The 19,568-nt window shown below is 35.9% G+C and overlaps 1 protein-coding gene across 6 annotated transcripts in view; it reads right to left on the minus strand.

The window, feature by feature from the left end:
* Positions 1-210: 210 nt before the first annotated feature.
* Positions 211-19,568, minus strand: part of MITF (melanocyte inducing transcription factor) — a 212,490-nt gene continuing 193,132 nt past the window's right edge. For 3 of the 6 annotated variants that reach the window (XM_039851730.1, XM_039851728.1, XM_039851733.1), the window contains 5 exons: positions 18,930-19,047; positions 16,546-16,602; positions 11,228-11,303; positions 7,734-7,881; positions 211-3,723 (listed from right to left, as the gene is read on the minus strand). In XM_039851730.1, the coding sequence (XP_039707664.1) occupies positions 3,322-3,723; positions 7,734-7,881; positions 11,228-11,303; positions 16,546-16,602; positions 18,930-19,047 (801 nt within the window). In that variant the 3' untranslated portion in view covers positions 211-3,321. Of the gene's footprint in view, positions 3,724-7,733; positions 7,882-11,227; positions 11,304-16,545; positions 16,621-18,929; positions 19,048-19,568 lie in introns of all 6 variants that reach the window. The other 3 variants (XM_039851729.1, XM_039851727.1, XM_039851732.1) reach the window with 1 other exon arrangement.

Here is a 19,568-nt window from a genome sequence, read left to right on the forward strand (position 1 = left end):
GTCATAGAGTAATAAAAAGTACTTAAAACCAAAGAGTAACATCTTAGAATGGCATTTAAAACAAAACAAAACAAAAAAACCCAAACTTACTGGCATTTAAATTTTTTTCATGCAAATTGTTATTCATTAAATCAGAAGAAAATGTGTGCTATCATTTTTGATAAGGCAAACAATATTCAAAATTGGCATTAACTAAACACAACTGGCCACTATGTGAAAAACCAAATGCTTTAATGAGGCTATCAAGAACAACAGTTCAATTATATCATTGGATACATTAATATCGATCCATAATTTACAGTGCTATGGATCATACAGAAATTATTGCTGCATCCAACAGCAGATGACTACATTACAGTACCAAGCGTCCGCAAGAGACAGTTGTTTGTCTTTTTGTTTTCCCAAGAAATAGGGTTTCTTAATACACTGTTATCAACATCAACTTTTCCCCAGTGCATTTAAAAAATATCAATAAGTGCATTCCTTTGTGCTTTTATTTTGTACCTTTTAACTTCCTATGTATTTTATTTGTTCTTATTGCTTTATTATTTAAAAACAACTAGAAAAACTTTGTCATCCTATGTATGACCAGGTTGGTTGTATGGTTTTTGGCAAAGTCAGAAGGTTTGGTATTTCCATTACCTTACCCAGAGGCAGGTGGAGGGTTTGGCATTTTAGTCACTCCACATGGAGGCCCAACCCGGGTCACAATTCTGCACCCAGGGATGGAGGGAGTGGTGTGGATCATTCTCTCATCATAAACGGGGAGCTCAAACCACCACCTCTTGGCTTAATTAGTCCCTAAAATGAATCCACACTCTATTTGGCAAAAAAGAAAGAAATAAAACCACGCCCGAAGTTGCAGCGTTCTCCTGGGCTTACTCACCTGCCACTCCCAGAAATTGTCTCTTAAGAAGGGGAAAGGGGAAGCAGGCGATGATGAGCTCAGGAGATGCGAGATCCAGGACAGTGGTACAAGATGCCATGCTTTCTCTCAACAAAGCTTTCTATAAGGGTTAACCCTGGCCATGTTCCGTGGGCCACGGGCTGGTCAACCTTGCTCTATTTTTAAAAATCTTTCAAATCAGCTAAAGAAAACTAGCATCATACCATTGCAATCTTTGAATTTTGCACCCAGGTCCTCTCTCCCTATATAAATATGAAGAGAAAAATAGACAATGCTATGATTGTATCAATGAACACTATGGTACAATTAGCTGTTCATGCAGATTTGCATCACTATTCTAGGAAAAGAGCTATACAATTAAGGAGGTTGAAAGAATGGGAACTAATTTTCCCTACCCCCTTACATAATAAAGCTATAAAACTGATAGCATCATCAACATTTCCAAGGATTCTCAATGCCCAGCGTGCTTGGGAACTATGCAGCTGATTATTTTCACGTAAGCCAACCATCCATATATCTGACAATCACTCCTCTCTGAATCCTCCAACACCCATCACCAATTCACATTTGACATTTAAACTCTTTTTTTTAACCCTCCTGAATAAGGTTTCCTGATGAAAGAAGTTGGCACTCTGTCACTAAAATATATTTAATATTAAAAATATCTGAAGGAAAATTGGAAGCTCTTATATTGTCTACATAGGCACCGTGCTACATGTTCCTCTTGATTACAGCTACCATCTCGAAACTTTCTCCTGCATTACAGTTCAGTCAGTGCTCATCCAAAAAAGACTACTGCTATATTTAAGGCACTTCATTCTGAATGGATATGCTTTATGCTACTTGCTATTCAATTGTAGGCTGCTACTGAGAAATTCCATTCAACAGCCTGGCTCTTAACACCATATGTCATCTGTATAAAACATCTAGGCCTGATAGAATACATGTAACACTACTATTATTGCATAGGACTACACAAGTAGATAATGCACTGAAACTAACTTTACAACATTGCTGCTTGTTAAAACATTGCTATCAAGTAACAGTGATTTGCCGATACAGTATTTCTCTCTTTAAAAAAATTCAGCAAGTTTGCCGAAATAAACCTCAATTCAAATGACCATAATGAGCGTATTAACGCTATGGTTATAAGTCTCCCAGAATATTGCTATTTTTTTATCACTAAAAATAAATATGTAAGTTTATTTTCCCTAGAAAGCAGGTTTTAACCTATTAATACTACATCTTAAGTGTGTGGAAAACAGTTCCGAGTGAGACTGTAATATACAAAATATTCGCAAAGCTCTCTTTAAACACAAGACCTTGCATAAAAGTTTTCTTTCATGTGTGTACAAAGAATGCAGAAAACCACCAGTGAGTTGTAAAAATACTGAAAACTTGCCATTTTAAGATGCATATTCTTACAAATTAATACAAACATACTGAAAAAAATTAGGACAATAATCTGTACAAATCAAATGAATAGTAAAACATAATTTAAAAATAAAAATAGTAAAGCCAATTAGAAATGTGCCCAGTTTGGTTTCCTTATCAAAAGCAAAACTGAAGGAAAAAAGAGTAAAACTTTCAGTGCTCCTCAATATTTTACTTTGAAAGAACATAAATTTTCATTTCAAACTAAAATATATCTTATGAAAAACTGAATCATACTCATTGATGAGGAAACTTATAACAGCACAGAGTGAACAATGAGATCCCACGTTTCAGAACCTTGGTCTGTCTCCCTCCAATTTCAGTTGCTCCTAAGTAAGGTATCAATTATATTTTCTAACCAGACAATTGTCATAAAAATGGCTGTATTTTTTTTTCTTTTATGGAACATAGTATTTCTTTAAATAGTGTGCAGTATAAAGACTAAATACTGCTAGAAGGGTACTGTATCTTTAAGGCAGTACCAACGAACACATTTACAAAATGGAAAAAGTTAGTGTGGATTTCTTCTTTTCTTTTCTCTCTGTCTCTCTGACTTTCTCTCTTTTTATTTTATTTTATTTTTTGGTTGCTTTACATTCTTTCCATTAAACTTTACATTTAATTTCCAAGGAAGTCGCAGGCATAAAAATCTCAAACCATGTTTCCCCTGAATAAGAATGGACAGAAATTTCTCTGATGCAAAATCCTCTTGCTCAGAAAGCTAACGTCCAGGGTGAATTCAGTTCACAGATACTGTACACTTATTGTACAATACTTTAGAGGCATTTGTAGTTGTAAAATAGAATATACAAGTCTGTTTCACAAAATTCTAAAAATAAAATATATCCTGGGCTATTGATAAAGCATGAAAAAAAATTCATATTAAAGGAAAATTATCAAGAAAACCCCTTCAGGTCAATTATTAAATCTACTAATCAAGAAAGAAGCAGTTTGTGAGAATGCAGAGCAGGGAGGCTTTGCTAACAGGCATGCTCAGTTTCTTCCATGCTCATACTGCTCCTTCGGCTGCTTGTTTTGGAAGCTCCAGGGGACACTGAGGAAAGAAGTGGATCAGTTATGCCAACAGGAGAAAGAGTATCATCCATCAGGATGTCTTCCAGTTTAGATCCCATTTTCGTGGGGACACTATAGGCTTGGCCGCTCTCAGTCCCGGTTCCGAGGTTGTTGTTAAAGGTGATGGTGCCGTCTGTGAGATCGAGGGTTGTTGTACAAGTTAGATCTGCGTGATGCTGAAGGAGGTCTTGGCTGCAGTTCTCAAGAGAAGGTTCTTGCTTGATGATCCGATTCACCAAATCTGGAGAACAGAGACCCGTGGATGGAATAAGGGAAAGTCCATGTGCTCGAGCCTGCATTTCAAGTTCCTACAATAAAAGTGAAAATCAGACACTTAAATAGGTGGAACGCAGAAGATGTCAGGGCAGTGAAACTACTATATATGACACTATACTGATGGATACCGGTCATTTTATATTTCTCCAAACTTGTAGGATGTACCACACCAAGAGTGAATCCTAATGAAAGTAGGGACTTTGGATGATAATGATATAGGTTCATTGACTGTAACGAATGTACCACTCTGGTGGGGATGTTGATAGTGCGGGAGGCAGGGTGTAGGGCGGGGGTAGAAAGCCTTGTACCTTCTGTTTAATTTTGCTGTAAAACTAAGACTGTTCTGAAAAATATTTAAAACTTAGACACTTAGAGGGAAATTGATAAATATTAAAATAACATTTTTTTGCTCTTTTAAATTAATGCCATATTTCTTAGAGTATAAGTACCATCGGTAGTAAAATGAAATGATTTTATGGTGGTATATGGATTTTATTATGCATTAAATGTAAAGACACTCTCTCACAGATGTTAATGTTCACAATGAAGATAAGTTTAAATATATAAAAATAAAATTTCAATATGTAAGCTGATTAAAGGAAAATATTCAGTAAATAATATTATTCCATGGTCCCTAACCTGTGTGCTGAGATATCAAGGGATATAATGAACCCAGAGGGCACTGGGGATATTTTAAAATTTCAAGAAAAATGGTGATACTATTGTGGGAACTGTCATAATCAAGATAGTTTACAGCTTCATCACTAGATTGTGCTGTATTCTCTTCTATTGCATCATAGTATCACAAAGCTGGATGTTGGGTGGTGGTTGTGATAACAAGCAAGTACTAAATGAAAATTAATGTGTAATGAATAACAAGGGTCCAATCTGATCCCAACACTCAAGAAGTTATGCGGTGCCCAACAGGAACATATGTCCCATTAGTAAGTAATGTGGTAAGTAAATACTTAAAAATAACATTAAAAATGCAATTTTTCTTTCGAATTACATGTTTTATATCTTCAAATGGCGACTAAGTTGTTAGGACCCAAGAGAAATGGTAGGTATTTCCTTTGGTCTAGAGGTGCATTGTGTGTTGGAAAAGTAACTAAGATACCAAGGGCACTGTAAACTCAGAAAGTTTGGGTAGTAATGGCAAAAGTGGTGAAGGTCTACACAAGCAACTGAAACTTGAGAAGCATCACTTAGCCCATCTCACCACGAGGAACAGAAACCTTTTTTAATTGCATAAAAAAGTTCTTATCTGTAAGATGACTAATTCCTTCCTACCTTTTCTTCACATTTCATATGTTGAAATCCTAACCTCCAAAACCTCAGGATGTGATTGTATTTGGAGACAGTGTCTTTAAAGAGGTAATTAAGTTAAAATGAGATCATTATGGTAGGTCTTAACACAATATCCAATAGGACTGGTGTCCCTATAAGGAGATTAGGACGCAGAGATGCACACAGGTAAGACCATGTGAAAACACAGGGACACAGTGGCCACCTACAACCCAAGAAGAGTGGTGTCTGGAGAAACCAACCCTGCCTACACCTTGATATTGGATTTCCAGCCTTCAGATAACCGAGGAAATAAATTCCTGTTGTTTAAGCCACCCGGTGTGTGGTGTTTGCTATGGCAGCCTGTTGCCTAATTGAATTTGTGGAAGAGACTCCTTCAGTACTTCAAACGTCTTCCAAGCAGGTATTTCCCTTTCTCTTCCTGAGTATCCCTGAACCCATGTAAAATGAAGCCTAGAGACCCTGACTGACTCTCTAATGAGCGTTCTACTTTCACATGCCAATGCCATCCTATCTATATTTGTGATACAATAATATGATAATAACATAATATAAATTTGAAGCAAGTCACCTTGGCTCATCAGAGAGAGAAAAGTACTCTCCAACATGATATGGCCTTCCAACCTTTGCCCACAAGCTAGAGATATATGTTTCAGAAATGTCATATTCAATCTATATTTAAGGTTGTTTGATCTGCAAGATCTTTCTTTGGATGCAATAGAAGTAAGAGATGGGAGCCTGAGATGTCACACAAGTATCTGTATGTTCCTTTCCACCATCTCCAGAAACATAAATCTCTCTAGGCATCATTTTAAAGCCCAGGGCTGTTTAATAAAATGGTAGTTCCAATGATATTAAGGCTTCAGGCTTGCTCTTCTGTGAAAATGTCTGCATGTATCACTTAGAGTGAAAATGAAAAGAAGCTGTTAGGTCCAAATTGAAAACATGCACTCTTTGTAAATCTACACCAACATGCTAGCAAGAGCAACCCCCCCCCACACACATATTTTTTTATAATAAAAAATATTTTTAAAAGCTGCATTAAGAGAGGCAAACATCTTACTCTAATCTTTTGTTATTTAATTAAAAATATTTATCAGCTGACTAAAACATTGCTTAGATTTCTAAATAATGTGATACACCTCATTTGGAGAACTCAGGCTCACGGCATTACAGAACCTTCTAAATTAATAATGTTTTCTATGATATGCAAAAGTTCTAAAGACTGCCTCACAACATCACTGGAAGAAACTAAGATATCATCACCATGGAATTTCTAATTCGCATATTTCACAATATTCATATTTCACATAAACAGACATATTTGGAACCTTATAACCTACAGTTTTAAGCAATTATTATGTTTTATTAATATCTGTATAAGGAAATAACGTATTTGTGCAAGCTGCTTTTATAAATGGGTATACTAAGTTTGAGAGATTGAAGACCTACTACTACTTCCTGAAAGGAGGGTACATGGAAAAAACAACGAAGGCCAAGAAAGGGAGAAAGAGGGGGAGGAGGATTTTCAAATTACAGTTGACCTCTACTTCACTACTGAGATTCTAAAATGTACGCCCTAGAAAAGAACTGTCTTTGCCTTCCTGCCCCACGGCTGAAGACCACTGCAGTGAAATGCGAGATGTGACATCTAGAATTGTCAGCTCTGTTGTAGGGCATTAAAAAGATCAGAGGCCATTATTATTAATGAATTACTCTGTTAAATACATCCACTGTCCGGGTTTAACACCACTAGATGAAACTTAATTCTCCATTGTGATGGTATCTGGAGATGGGGCTTTGGGAGAAGCTTAGGTCATGAGGGTGGAGCCCTCATGAATGGTATTGGTGCCCTTTTAAAAAACAGCCCAGAAAACTCCGTGCCTATTCCACCATGCGAGGTAACGGTAAGAAGATGGTTATTACTGAATCAAGAAACAGGCCCTCATCACCCACCAAATCTGCTGGCACCTTAATCTTAGACTTCCCGGCCTCCAGAACTGTGAGAAACATATGTTTGTTCTGTAAGCCACCAATCTATGGTATTTTTGTTATAGCAGCACAAACGGACTAAGATAGTCATGTTTCTTTAAGTCACTGTAAACACTGAATTAGTGAACAATGAACCACTGCTCCTAGGGGAAATACAGGATTAGGTTCCTGTGAGCCTCTGGTCACATTTTTATCACATAACCTTGTTTCATGTGTGTTTCTGTTTAAAGACATCTTATTTAATATATAATGTTGATTTATTAACATTGAACTCACAGCCAAAAGCACAACTCATGTCTGAATGACAGTTATTTCCATAACACATATCACAGCCTTCTTGTGCTTAAGAACACTAGACAACACAAAATCACCCACAAAGAACACAAAAATGTGAAAAACATGGCACTAAATAGATGCAAAAAGGACACTTGTTGATAGTATGAGCTGAAACAAGAAGGCAGAGCATCGCCTTGTTCAACCTTAACTGAGAACAAGTGCGTCAAGCAACTCAAATTTGCTGCTCTGCACGTGTCCAAGAATGACCAAGAAAGTGCCACAAATATTGATCCGGGGTTACAAATAAATTTGTATGAGTAGGCAAATTCAGATAGGGAATTCACAAATAATTAGTATCAACTGTATTAGAATCATGTAAGTCAACTCCCTCAGGGCTCATTATATCCTTTCTTTTCCCATCTTAAAGTCAGTAACACGCAGTAAACTTTACACAGCCCATGCCACGTACCTGTATTCTGAGCAACAAATGCCGGTTGGCATGCTCCAGTTTCTTCTGTCGGTTTTCAAGTTCTTTTGCGCGTTGTTGTTCTCGTTGCAACTTTCGGATATAGTCCACAGATGCTTTCAAAATGGTTCCTTTGTTCCAGCGCATGTCTCTGTGATGAAAATGGAAGGAAACACACTTTTGTATGATTTGAGGCTCAATGAAAATTCAAGACTCAGAGCATGCAGCTTCTAAAGATGTGATTACAATTATAAGTTGAAAATAGCTATCTTTCAGTGAGTTCTTGCCACGTGCTGGACACTGTCCACCCTCTTCTTATATGGGACATTGTGCATGAGTTGAAACAGAGACTATTCAACTTGCCCTATATCACAGAGCTACTATAAGGACTTAAATTTAGGTCTGTAGATTGTGAAGTCAGGACTTAAATTTAGGTCTGTAGATGGCAAAGTCAATATTCTTAACACTATATTAAATAAGTATAGCTTCCTAGGACTATAAAATTAACTCAGACAGACAAGGTAAGCTGTGGTAAAAAAAAAATTCTGCGAGTTCTCACTACTTGATTGTATTTGGCATAAAAGTGTCATCCTCGGATTTTATCATGAATTTTCATGGGCAGGTTATCTAACTTCTGTCTTCATTTCTTCATCTATAAAATGCTGATACTACATTTATAAGAGCAGCCTCATACGTGTGTTATTGGAATCAAAGGAGGCGCTTTATATAAATATGCAGTGAAAAGTTTAGAATACAACTCAAATAATGGAGTGACACTTAAGGGCTCAATATAATAGCTACTTTTAAATATTAAAAATATTTAAATACCTGGCATTTACTATGTACCAGGTACTTTTAAAAGTATTTTAAAGCTCATTTAATCATAACAACCTCAGTGGGTAGGTACTAATATCCCCATTTTACAGACTGGGAAACTGAGGCACAGAGAGGTTAAGTAATTTGCCCGAGGTCATGCAGCCAGGAAGCCTAGATAATCTGGCTCCAGACTCCATGCCCTAAACCACCATTTCATTCTTCCTCTTATGTGACTGAGTCCTCAAAACAACTAGACTAGGTATAAATATTCTGACCCTCCTCCTTTTTCTTAAGAGATGAGAAAAATGAAACATAAGAACTTAAGTGTCTTCCCCACGGCCAGACATTTAGTAAGGGACTCTTTTGGAATTCAAACCCAGGGAGCCTGAGGTCAGTGCCTCTGTTTTTAATCACCATACCGCTAATGTATTTATATATGAGAAAATTTAAAATGCCATTAAAATGTAGGTAAAAGTGAGCCAAAAAATTTAGAGCACTCCAGAAAAATAATTAAGAATGTAATTATAATTACATAATATTTCTATGGCCCTTTAAATTCATCTGAGCCCTTTAACAGATAATATTCATGATGATAATGACAGTGATAATGATGAAAACAAAAACAATTTAATGTATGCAAAATCTTAATCTATAGCTAGTAAAAGCCATAATCTATAGCTAGTAAAAGCAGATCGGAAGTATCAGGTGGGACGTGTGAATGGAAGGCCATTAACACAAGCCACCAAGTAATTGATCCTCATATGGGTTAGACGCAGAACAAAACAGAAGTTCTCCTGTGGGAGGCAAAGTTACAGCCTTGGGAGAGTTACTGGGGGTTGATCCCTGGGGTCTGAACACTAAAGATGGCAACCCAGGAGGTGTCCTCAGATATTCAGACTGAGCACTGAGCCAACTTGCTTATTGTTCAGGGCTAAGATCAAAGAAACAGAAACTTTAGAAGCCAGAGAGAAACGTAACTATAATGAAAGGTGTCTTAACGCAAACAGTAAGGTTAGAAACCAGTTACTGAATTATGTACACAGCTACTCAGTTTTTAAGAAGTGACATTTCAACAAATTATCTTGTGTTTTGCTTCCTTAGGAGACCCAACCAATTAATTATGCTTCTGGGCTTTAAAAAAAAAAAAAAATATTTTTTTTAAACTTGCAGTGAGAAAGACCTTTTTTTTTTTTTCACACAGAAGGACATATAGACTTATAATATATAAATCAATAAAAGCAGATTTGCTCTAGAGAAGGAGGAAATGTGGGGCTGAGGCACTGATTGGCTGGATTGTATCTCTACAGCAGCCCCAAAGTCTGTTTTAGAAACCTGGTACGGGAAAACCCCCATCATAGATTATAGCTCATTTTATATTAAAACAATGCCGGCAATTAAAGATCATTATCAGTTCAGATTATAAACACATAAGTATGCTGATACAATGGTGAAAGAAGATATGCAAATAGAAGCGTTCACTCCAGCCCCATAATTTCATAATATGTTCCTAAAGAGATTCACATGCTACAGTTTAAAAGAATATGCTAAAAAGTGAAAGCTGATAAAGGACAGGAAAACGGGAATTCAATTTCAACTATCATGCAAGACTGACTAAAGGAAATGAAGGTCACAGCCCCTAAGTAGGATAAATTTGTGCTGCAGAACTGAGAATTTGAATGTTTGGAGTTTCAAAATGGCTTTCCTTGAAAAACCTGGGAAAGCAAAATGTTGATGATGGAAATTGTGCATGAACATTCATCAGGGCCACCTTACGATGGGCAATGGTTTTATTTTATTTTGTCACAAATTCCCTGACAATAATGTGAACAGCAAATTTAATAAGCCTTGCATGAATAATGCTTGATTTCATCTTTACATTTTATTAGGTAGCTAAAAGGTCATATTCACAGGCTAATTTCATAGAAGGCCTGTGGGAGCCATTAAAGTATATAGATCCTCTACTCCTTCCTTCAAATGGGCCAATTTCTAATGGATAAAAATTGTGTATTTTTTGTCCTATTTGCTGATGTTGCTAGCAGGAAAATTATCTTTAAAACTGTAATCTCTGAAAGGGGGGAGAGGAGAGAGACTGAAAGCTGAAATCTCAATTAGCTGACTCGTACTTAGAAGAAGATTAAAAATTATTTTTTTTAGAAGGGTAAAACATACAAAGAACATGCAAGCTTTCAAAAACAAAACAAAACAAAACAAAACAAAACAAAACAAAACAAAACAATTGACCGATATTATTAAACTTGAAGTCTCCAACGTCAGCTCTTAGTACCTGGAGATATTGTACGAGTTGAAGAACAATCAACAAATCTTGCTTTAACAGCTACTAAAATCTCTGTCCTGTATAAACTGTTAAAATAATTTTATTTTTTAGCAACTTGGTGTTTATTTGCCAAGGATTCTGAGATTTCAGAAAGCTACCTCCTCACACCTAAAGCTAATAAACATGTCCAATCATCCTTCTGTACAATTCACTTTATTTCTCTTGAAATTTTAGTTTGATGAGACTAACCAAAAGACAGGTGTAAGAAGGGTTTAGGAAAGAAACCAAAGACAGTGAGAGAACTTCTTTACACCAGTTTTTATAACTGCACCCTTTTTGCAACACACGAAAAAACATTAAGGTACGAAAAAATATATGATGCAGATTAACACGCAATTATACTCACGGATCATTTGACTTGGGAATCAAAGTACCTAGTTCTTTAATGCGGTCATTTATGTTAAATCTTCTTCTTCGTTCAACTTCAAGAAAAGAGCACAGAGGAACTATTAGTAACAGCACATTCACGTTACTGTATCTCATTAAAGGCATGTGTGTATTAACTTCACAGGTCAGAACCATGTAAACCTGAACCTACACTTCTCTGTTTTTACCATGGTTTTGATACTGAGATTAAAACACTTTTAAAAATGAGCTACCTTTTATTATTAACAAAGCTCTGAGATATCCATTTTCTCATTGAATCCTCTAACAACTCTGAAATTGGAGTTACTATCCTGTTACAAATGGCAAAACTGCGTTAGACATATTTGGACTTGAAGACACCCAGTAATACATGGGAAAGGCCCAAACTCAACCCTGATCCTCCAGACCAGGGGTGGCAAGCTTTCTGCAAAGGGCCAAATGGTGAGTACTTCTGGCTTTGCAGGCTAAATGGCAAAAACTGAGGCCATTATGTAGGTACTTACATAATAGGAGAAAAAACAGATTTCTACAAATTATTTATTGACAAAAGTCAACATGTGATAATATTAACCAGGTACATTTTTTTTTTTTTTTTGCAGAGCCAGTCTACTACTAACAAGAAGTATTAGTTGCAAAAATTTGGATTTTATATAATTTTCACATATTCCAAAATATTATTCTTGTTTTGATTTTTTGAAACCTTTTAAAAGTGTAAAAAACATTCTTAGCCCACTGGCCATACAAACACCCCTGCCTGCTCTAGCCTGGTGCTGCCCAATAGAAACAGAATGCAGGTTACATATGTAATTTAAAATTTTCCAGTAGCCACATTAAAAAGTAAAAAGAGGTGAAATTAACTTTAATATTTTATTAAATCCAATAATCTACAATATTATAATTTCAACATGTAACCAATTCAATATTTACATTCTCCTTTCTCTATTAAGTGTTTGAAATCCAGTGTGTATTTTACATGTGCAGTACATCACAATTTGGATAGGCCACATTGCAAGTGCTTGATAGGCAGATGTGACGAGTGGGTACAGTACTGGGTAACACAGCCCTAGAAGTTAAGTCCAGCATCTTTAACTATACCATGCATCCTAACAGCATTCCCGTCTTATAAATCCAGTGGTATGTTCAACTAAATTATCACCTTCTTAGGGGAGGGTGAAGTAGTAAAGCATGAGTTAGTAAATGTTTCTAATTTGCTTGTAGTCTGGCAAATAAATTCCAAATAACTTAAGGTCTAGTACATTGAATTAAAGATGTTAATATTTTACCTTAAACATATCATAACCTAATGCACTTTTATTAGGTTATTTTGTATAACCTAATACATATTTATATTTGACCCACATAGACAGATAATATTATTCACTACTTTCTCAATATATGTTGCATTTTTTAAGCAGAGTGATTAATTCTATGATTAAATCAATTATATATTACTGTCTTATCAAGAGACTTTTATAAAACAGAAATAGTAAGTGATAATCAATGGTTCTGAAGAAGATATTTTTGGACCTCTGATCCTCTAGAAACCTCCAAGCATGAGGTTTTCTTACTTTTTCCAAATTGAAACATATAAAGTGAAATAAAAATCCCCTATGATCCAGATATGACCACTGTTAATATCCTTAGTGATTATTTTTATATATCCTTAGTGATTATTTTTACACTCTAAAGATAAACATGTGGCACCCAAGACATAGTTTTTGGGACTCCTGATCCACATTCACTTCCTGGTGATCTCATTAAGTCTCATGGTTTCAAACATCACATACACACTGATACTTATATCTCATACTTACACATCCAGCCCAGACAACTACCCGGAACTCCAGACTCATACATCTGACTACTACGTGCCTCCATACGGAGGTCTAATGGGTGGCCCAACACTCCACACATGAGCTCCTGGTCTTCCCCATTCAAATGGCTATACCCACAGGCCTCCCCACCTCACTTAATATAATTCCATCCTTACAGCTAGCTGTTTAGGCGTGAACCTTGGAATCAATTCTGTACTTCTGTTATTCTCATATCCCACATGTAATCCATCATCAAAATCTGTTGGTTCTGCTTTTAAAATATTTCCAGAATCTGTCCATTTCCAACCTCCACTACTACCTGATAGAAGCCACCCTTTCTTGCCTGCATTATTGTGATTCTATTAACTGGTATTTGTGTTTCAGCCATGCCCACTGCTCCCTATCCACTTTAGTCTATCTAGAATACACCAGCCAGAGGGGTCCTGTTAAAATATAATTCGGAGCATGCCATTCCTTTGCTGAAAACCCTGCAATCACTTCCCATCTCACCTAGACAAAAGTCAAGTCCTCAAGGTATCCTACAAGCATCTGCTGGGCTCTTATCCCTCTGACCTCATTTTCTATTCCTCTCCTATCCTGACCATATCTTCGATTGTGACTCATCTGTGCTCCTCCTTTAACTCCATGAGCTTCTTGCTATTCTCAACTAAACCAGATACACTCCCCACTTTAGGACTTTATACTGCTATTACTCTGCCTGGAATACTCTTCCCCCAAACATTTGAATGCCTCTGCTCTCAACTCTCTCAGATAGTGACTCAAATTGACCTAAGAACCTTCCCTGACCACCTTATTTAAATCTGAATCACCAACCCAAAGCCCATCCTCACACTCTACCCTCATGGCTACACTTTGTCTCCTCATAAAACTTTCACCATCTGATATCCACATAATTCATTCATTCACCCATTCATTCATAGAACTTTCTAATATCTAATGCCTGCATATTTTATGTATGTATGTAATATTTATCTTTGTTCATTGACGCAGTCCAAGCACCCATATGAGCCTGGCACATAACAGGCCCTTAGTAACTTATGTATTAAATAAAGAATGATACAGTTACAGTAGAATACTAAAAATGATTCTGCATCTATCTTTTCTTATCAGCATATTGTTGATATCTCTCACTGTGAACATTTAGATATATCACATTTTATTTTTAATTCATTGCCTTCCCTCCCCAATTATTTTTTTAATTTAAAAGTGATATAAACATGTAAAAAATTGAAAAATATATAAAAGTGTATAAAGGTAAAGAAAAAGCCACCTCTTTACACAATCAATCAAACACCTATATGTGCCTAAGGAAATAGTTAATGATGTCCGCCTCCTACACACACATCCATATAAACACACACACACACACACACACACACACACACACACACACACACACACGTACATCCCTATATGGTATGTTCTTTTTACATAATGGGATAGTATACATATTATCCTACTATTTGCTCTTGTCACTCGGTAACATATTGTAGAAATCGTCTAAGTTAGGTGAAACGGACTAACTCCATTCTTAAAAACCACTGAGTATACCTTATGTGGATGTACCACAATTTATTTACAAATCCTCTACTGATGAATATTAAGAGTATTTCCAAGTTCTCCTTTTTCAATGGTATAATAAACATTTTTGCCAGTACATTTTATTCCTATTATAATACTTACCCTATGCTGAAAGGGAATCACCTTAATGTATTTGTTTGTTCATCTACTCTGTCTGCCCCTGACTCAAATGTAAGCTCCCAGAGATGGGAAATCTGTCTGCCTGGTTCACTTCTGCAGAAAAATGCCTCACACATAAGGGGGGCTCAATAAAAAGTTATGAGTGAATAAGTGGATGCGTTCTTTTGTGCATTTTGGCAAACACACTTACAAGATAAATTCCTAGAAGAGGAAGGGCTGTGCCAACAGGCAATTTCACTTTGAGTATTAATTTCTAATGGTTAGTGAGATCTTTAGGATAGTTTTACAGCCCTCAGCATTTGAGTTAATCGTGTTTACACTTTAATGACAACCATGAGTTTGAGAGATTAGGTGCCCAAGTAAAGGTGAATATTGTTTTGACAAGATTTGGATAATGCCTAATTATCTTATTTCTAAGGTATTTTAGGAGAACTATCTAAGAGTAAAATTACTTAGAAGCTAGAGGAAACTTTAGAAATATTAATCCAAATCTTTTGGGTGAGAGATTAAGAAAGCATCTCACAACTGAAATGGAAACTGAGAAGGGTAGTGTCTATTAAAAGAAAAAAAATCACCCCCTCTAGGACCCAGCAATTCTACTTCCCAGTACCTAACTTGGAGAAACAAACTCCCTGTGCACAGAGGCATACACGCAAATGTTCACTGTGGCATTGTTTATAAAACTGGAAACAACATAAATACTTAGCAGTAGGTGGATTGCTAAACATCACACAGCCAAACTGTGGAATACTATGCAACAGTTTTTAAAAAGTAGATCCAGATTATTAACAGCAAAAGGCCTTCCGGACATACTGCTAAGTAAAAAAGCTAATAGCAACAAACATGGACAATATACTGTTTGTGTTAAATCATATACAAAACAAGGATTTTTATTCTCTGTGTGCATGTGTATGTGTGTGTATTCTTAAATACATGAAAAGAGGTTGGGAAGATGGACAGCAGACTGAAAAATAAAAAAGATTACTCTTATGATCAGAGGAGAACTCTGGCCTTACTCTGTCATTTTAAACACTGGCCTTAATCTAGCATTTTTATAAGGACAAAGTTTATACATAAGTTATATTCTTAAAAATCAGTTTAGAAAAAAGAGGACAGGAGGTCATGAGATGAGAAAGTCACACAAATGCAAACTATATCCCACCTCTAAGCCCAATCACTTTTTTAACTGTGTTATAGTTTACAAAACAAAAATCTTAAGTTTTTATGGGAATAGCCTAAAGATTTGATCAAGAGTAAATTAAATACATAAAAATAATTTTAAATGTTGAAAGATCTTTTTTTTAAATCATAGATAAAGTCAGAAATTTGGGAGGCTATCTCATCCATTGATTAATTCCTCCCCAGATATTTCATTTTTTTTCTTTCAAATCTCACTGGACAAGGTGATCCCAAAATCTCCCTTTGTTAATAAGTTCCAGTGTGAGCAACACTTATAATTGGGTAGTTGGGGATCAAGTCTCCCTCTCACATACACACATACGTGGAGAAAAAAAAAAACATTACTATAAATAAGGAAAATAAATAGTCTTCAGGATACTGAAAAAAAAAATTCGATTTGATCTGAGATAAAATATGGGAAACAATATATATCTTGGTTTCTCTGAAAAAAATTTTGTTCCATTAAAGGTACTTTTAACAGCTATAGAAATCAATTTCCCTCTAAAATTTCTGAAAAAAAATTTTAATATAAAGGGGAACATCACCTCCAATATCAAGTGTCATAGACATAAAACCAACTTACTCAAGTTGTGATTGTCCTTTTTTTGCCTCTCTTTAGCCAACGCTCTTGCTTCAGACTCTGTGGGAAAAATACACGCTGTGCACGTGAATGAAGTAATTAGAAACTGGAAATGTTCAAGGCACACAATAATGTAAATGACAAAACATCTCATTTTCTAAACATATGGACACTTATCTGACTTGTCTGTAAATAAAACTAGGGTTTTTAAAGTTATGACTTTTAAAAAGCTTGCATTTTTTCAATAGCAATATATATCAAATAAATGCAAAAACTTGGCTGCTACAAAATGGTAAAAGACCAGTAACAAGTATGTCTGACACACTGTAAACATACAGGTATGAACAACAACAACAAAAAACTAGAAAATATGGAAATTTGTTGTTGATATTGTATTAACAGGAGTCAAACTTTCTTTTCAGGCAACAGAACTTTTCGGTCTTTCTTTGATGCCTTTGTAACACACTAACATGAAAACTTACAGACAGTGAAGTATATATATCTATATATATTAATTACATGTGTACTATTATATATATTTTACATATACATAATTCATAGGCTGAATTATTTCAATTGGTAAGGCCAATCCAAATCATTTTCTACCTTTTCTTCACATAGAAGCGTTACAGGCTTTTATTTACATATTCTCCAATTTAATATCTTAATATTTATGTTTGTTTCTTTTTGTTTTTTGTTTTCAGCTTGCCATTCCCACCCCATGGTTCTTTGCTTATCACACTCAACTCACCAATTGTGGACCAGCTCTGGTCAGCGTTACCCAGGGAACCTCTTTGCCATTTAGTGGGCTGTAACCACAGCCTCCCCAGTGAGGTTAGACTCTTGGTCCTGGGAAGGAAGGTTCTCTCCCAAGTTTAGGTACTCCCCTGCAGCCTCAGGGCACTCTTTAGTATTTAACCACTCTTAGTAGCTAATTGCCTGTATGGGGTTAATGAATCTTTATTTTAAACCTTCCCTGTTCAAATCACTGTGTGGTTTCTACTTCCTAACTGGACCCTAATACAGGTCGGGAAACTGGACTTAATAAAGACAATCCGTCCCCTCCACCCCTTTAGGTCAGATCTCTAACTCTTAAGCCTATTCTCTTTTGGTAGCGCCATGCTGCCCCTTGAGCTATCAGTGGAGAGAACCCCAAATTCCTGTCCATTTTCTCCTTTTCCTGTCATTTTACCCTTGTCCTGGTTGATTGGTCATTTTCTAAGAGACCAGTGACTCTAGAAATGTATTGTCCATTATACCTGCTTTAAAAAAAATAAATTTATACTCCCTTTACTCATTTTTCCCACTCCCCACACCTTGCCTCTGTTGTTTTCGAAGAAACAATCATACACATAATTCAAAACTCCACTTTGCACTCAAGGAGTAAGAATTTTATTCACGTCACTCTAACTATATTTTATCATTATTTAACATAGATCTCATTTAGCAGTATTTTCTAAGAGGTCATGGTACTTCAGGGTATCTACTTGTTTGTTGGCTTTTGATGGCTTTTGATATTAATTATTTACCTTAACCAAAATCAGTAATTTTTTTGTCTTTGTCCTGCAACAATTTTCTGAAAAAAAAATTTTTTTAAAGACATCCTTGAAAGGATAGGAATTTTTTGTACCATATCTACATTCTATATTCTCAGTCTGTTCACAATCCTGCAGGATGCAAGGACCAGATAATAAAATGGGGGATAAGGTGAGGACCATAAAATTCAGCATGGTAGAATGCCAGCTCTAATATAGTTTCATCATGTTTTAATGGCCAAATGCTTTCCCTAAAACATTAAACGAAATGGCAAAATAGGTAATTTCATACTTGCCTCAAGAACAAACAACACTGCTCTATTTTATAATTTATTTTTTACTCTGTAGAATAAACCTTTTGCACCTGATATAGCAAAAATAACAGCAGGCATCTAAAGATATAAGAGCTATATTCTTACCCTATCCCAATGGTGGACTTAAATGTCTGTCAAAGGAAAATTCAGACTAGGATTCTCAGACTCAAAGCCTCTAGGGGCTTGGCAAGTAACATAAACACCAGACTGGGTGGAGACGTTTTACAACTTAAAGTGTTGTCTGCTGCCCCAACCCCAAAGTGGACAGCAGTCACAGATATAATGATGGGTATAGCATACAGTTATTGTGCCATGGAGTAATGGCAGCCCTGATTCCCAGTATCGCGAATACTGAAAATCAGGTTTTTCAAGTATAAATCCTCCATCATGAAATATTTCCCAATGTTTTAAACACTGCCTAGACTTAAGAAAAAGTAGGCTTGTGAGTTGGAAATAGTCTGGAGGTCACTATTTTGACAACTTTATTAGAAAATTAACAGAAAATATCTAGTAAGTGGCACCTTTGCTAGGTATTTACCTGTAAGCTCCCTTTTTATGTTGGGAAGGTTGGCTGGACAAGAGTTGCTGATGGTGAGGCCTGGGGGCGGCAGTCCTTGATTGCCATAAAGGTCAATCAAGTTTCCAGAGACAGGTAACTAGGGAGAGAAAAACAATGGAAATGAATTGTTGAACAATTCCTAAGTTATTCAGCTAAAACTCATATCCTATTCCAGACTTTATTTAAAATAAATTGTTTGATGTAAAATCATTCTTTAAAATCAGAAAACATGAGATGTTTATCTTTCCATTCATTCAGTTATATAGTCTCCTTAGCTAGTTGCCTTTGCAAGAGGAAAGGATGCAGAATCTCACACCCATGAATGACTTTACTACCTAGTTTATAGGTTTATTCTGAGCATAGAGACAGTGGATAACATGGCAAACTCACTTTCTAGCATATCTAGTAGCATACAGCAGATGTTCAGTAAATGCTGGCTATTATTGTAAAATAGGGTTCTATATGGCATGACTTCTTCACCAAATCGAGTTTTTCATCAAAGCCAGTTTTCTTCCTTTCCTCTCTCTTACTCTCTTTCTTTTATAAGGAAGAGCAATGAAAAGTGTTTTCTTATTGAAAAAGAAATGCTTTCCTATTGTTAAAGAAAAGCTATTTCCT

This window comes from Pteropus medius, unplaced genomic scaffold (assembly GCF_902729225.1).
Source record: "Pteropus medius unplaced genomic scaffold, Ma_sr-lr_union100, whole genome shotgun sequence".
Taxonomy (NCBI): Eukaryota; Metazoa; Chordata; class Mammalia; order Chiroptera; family Pteropodidae; genus Pteropus; species Pteropus medius.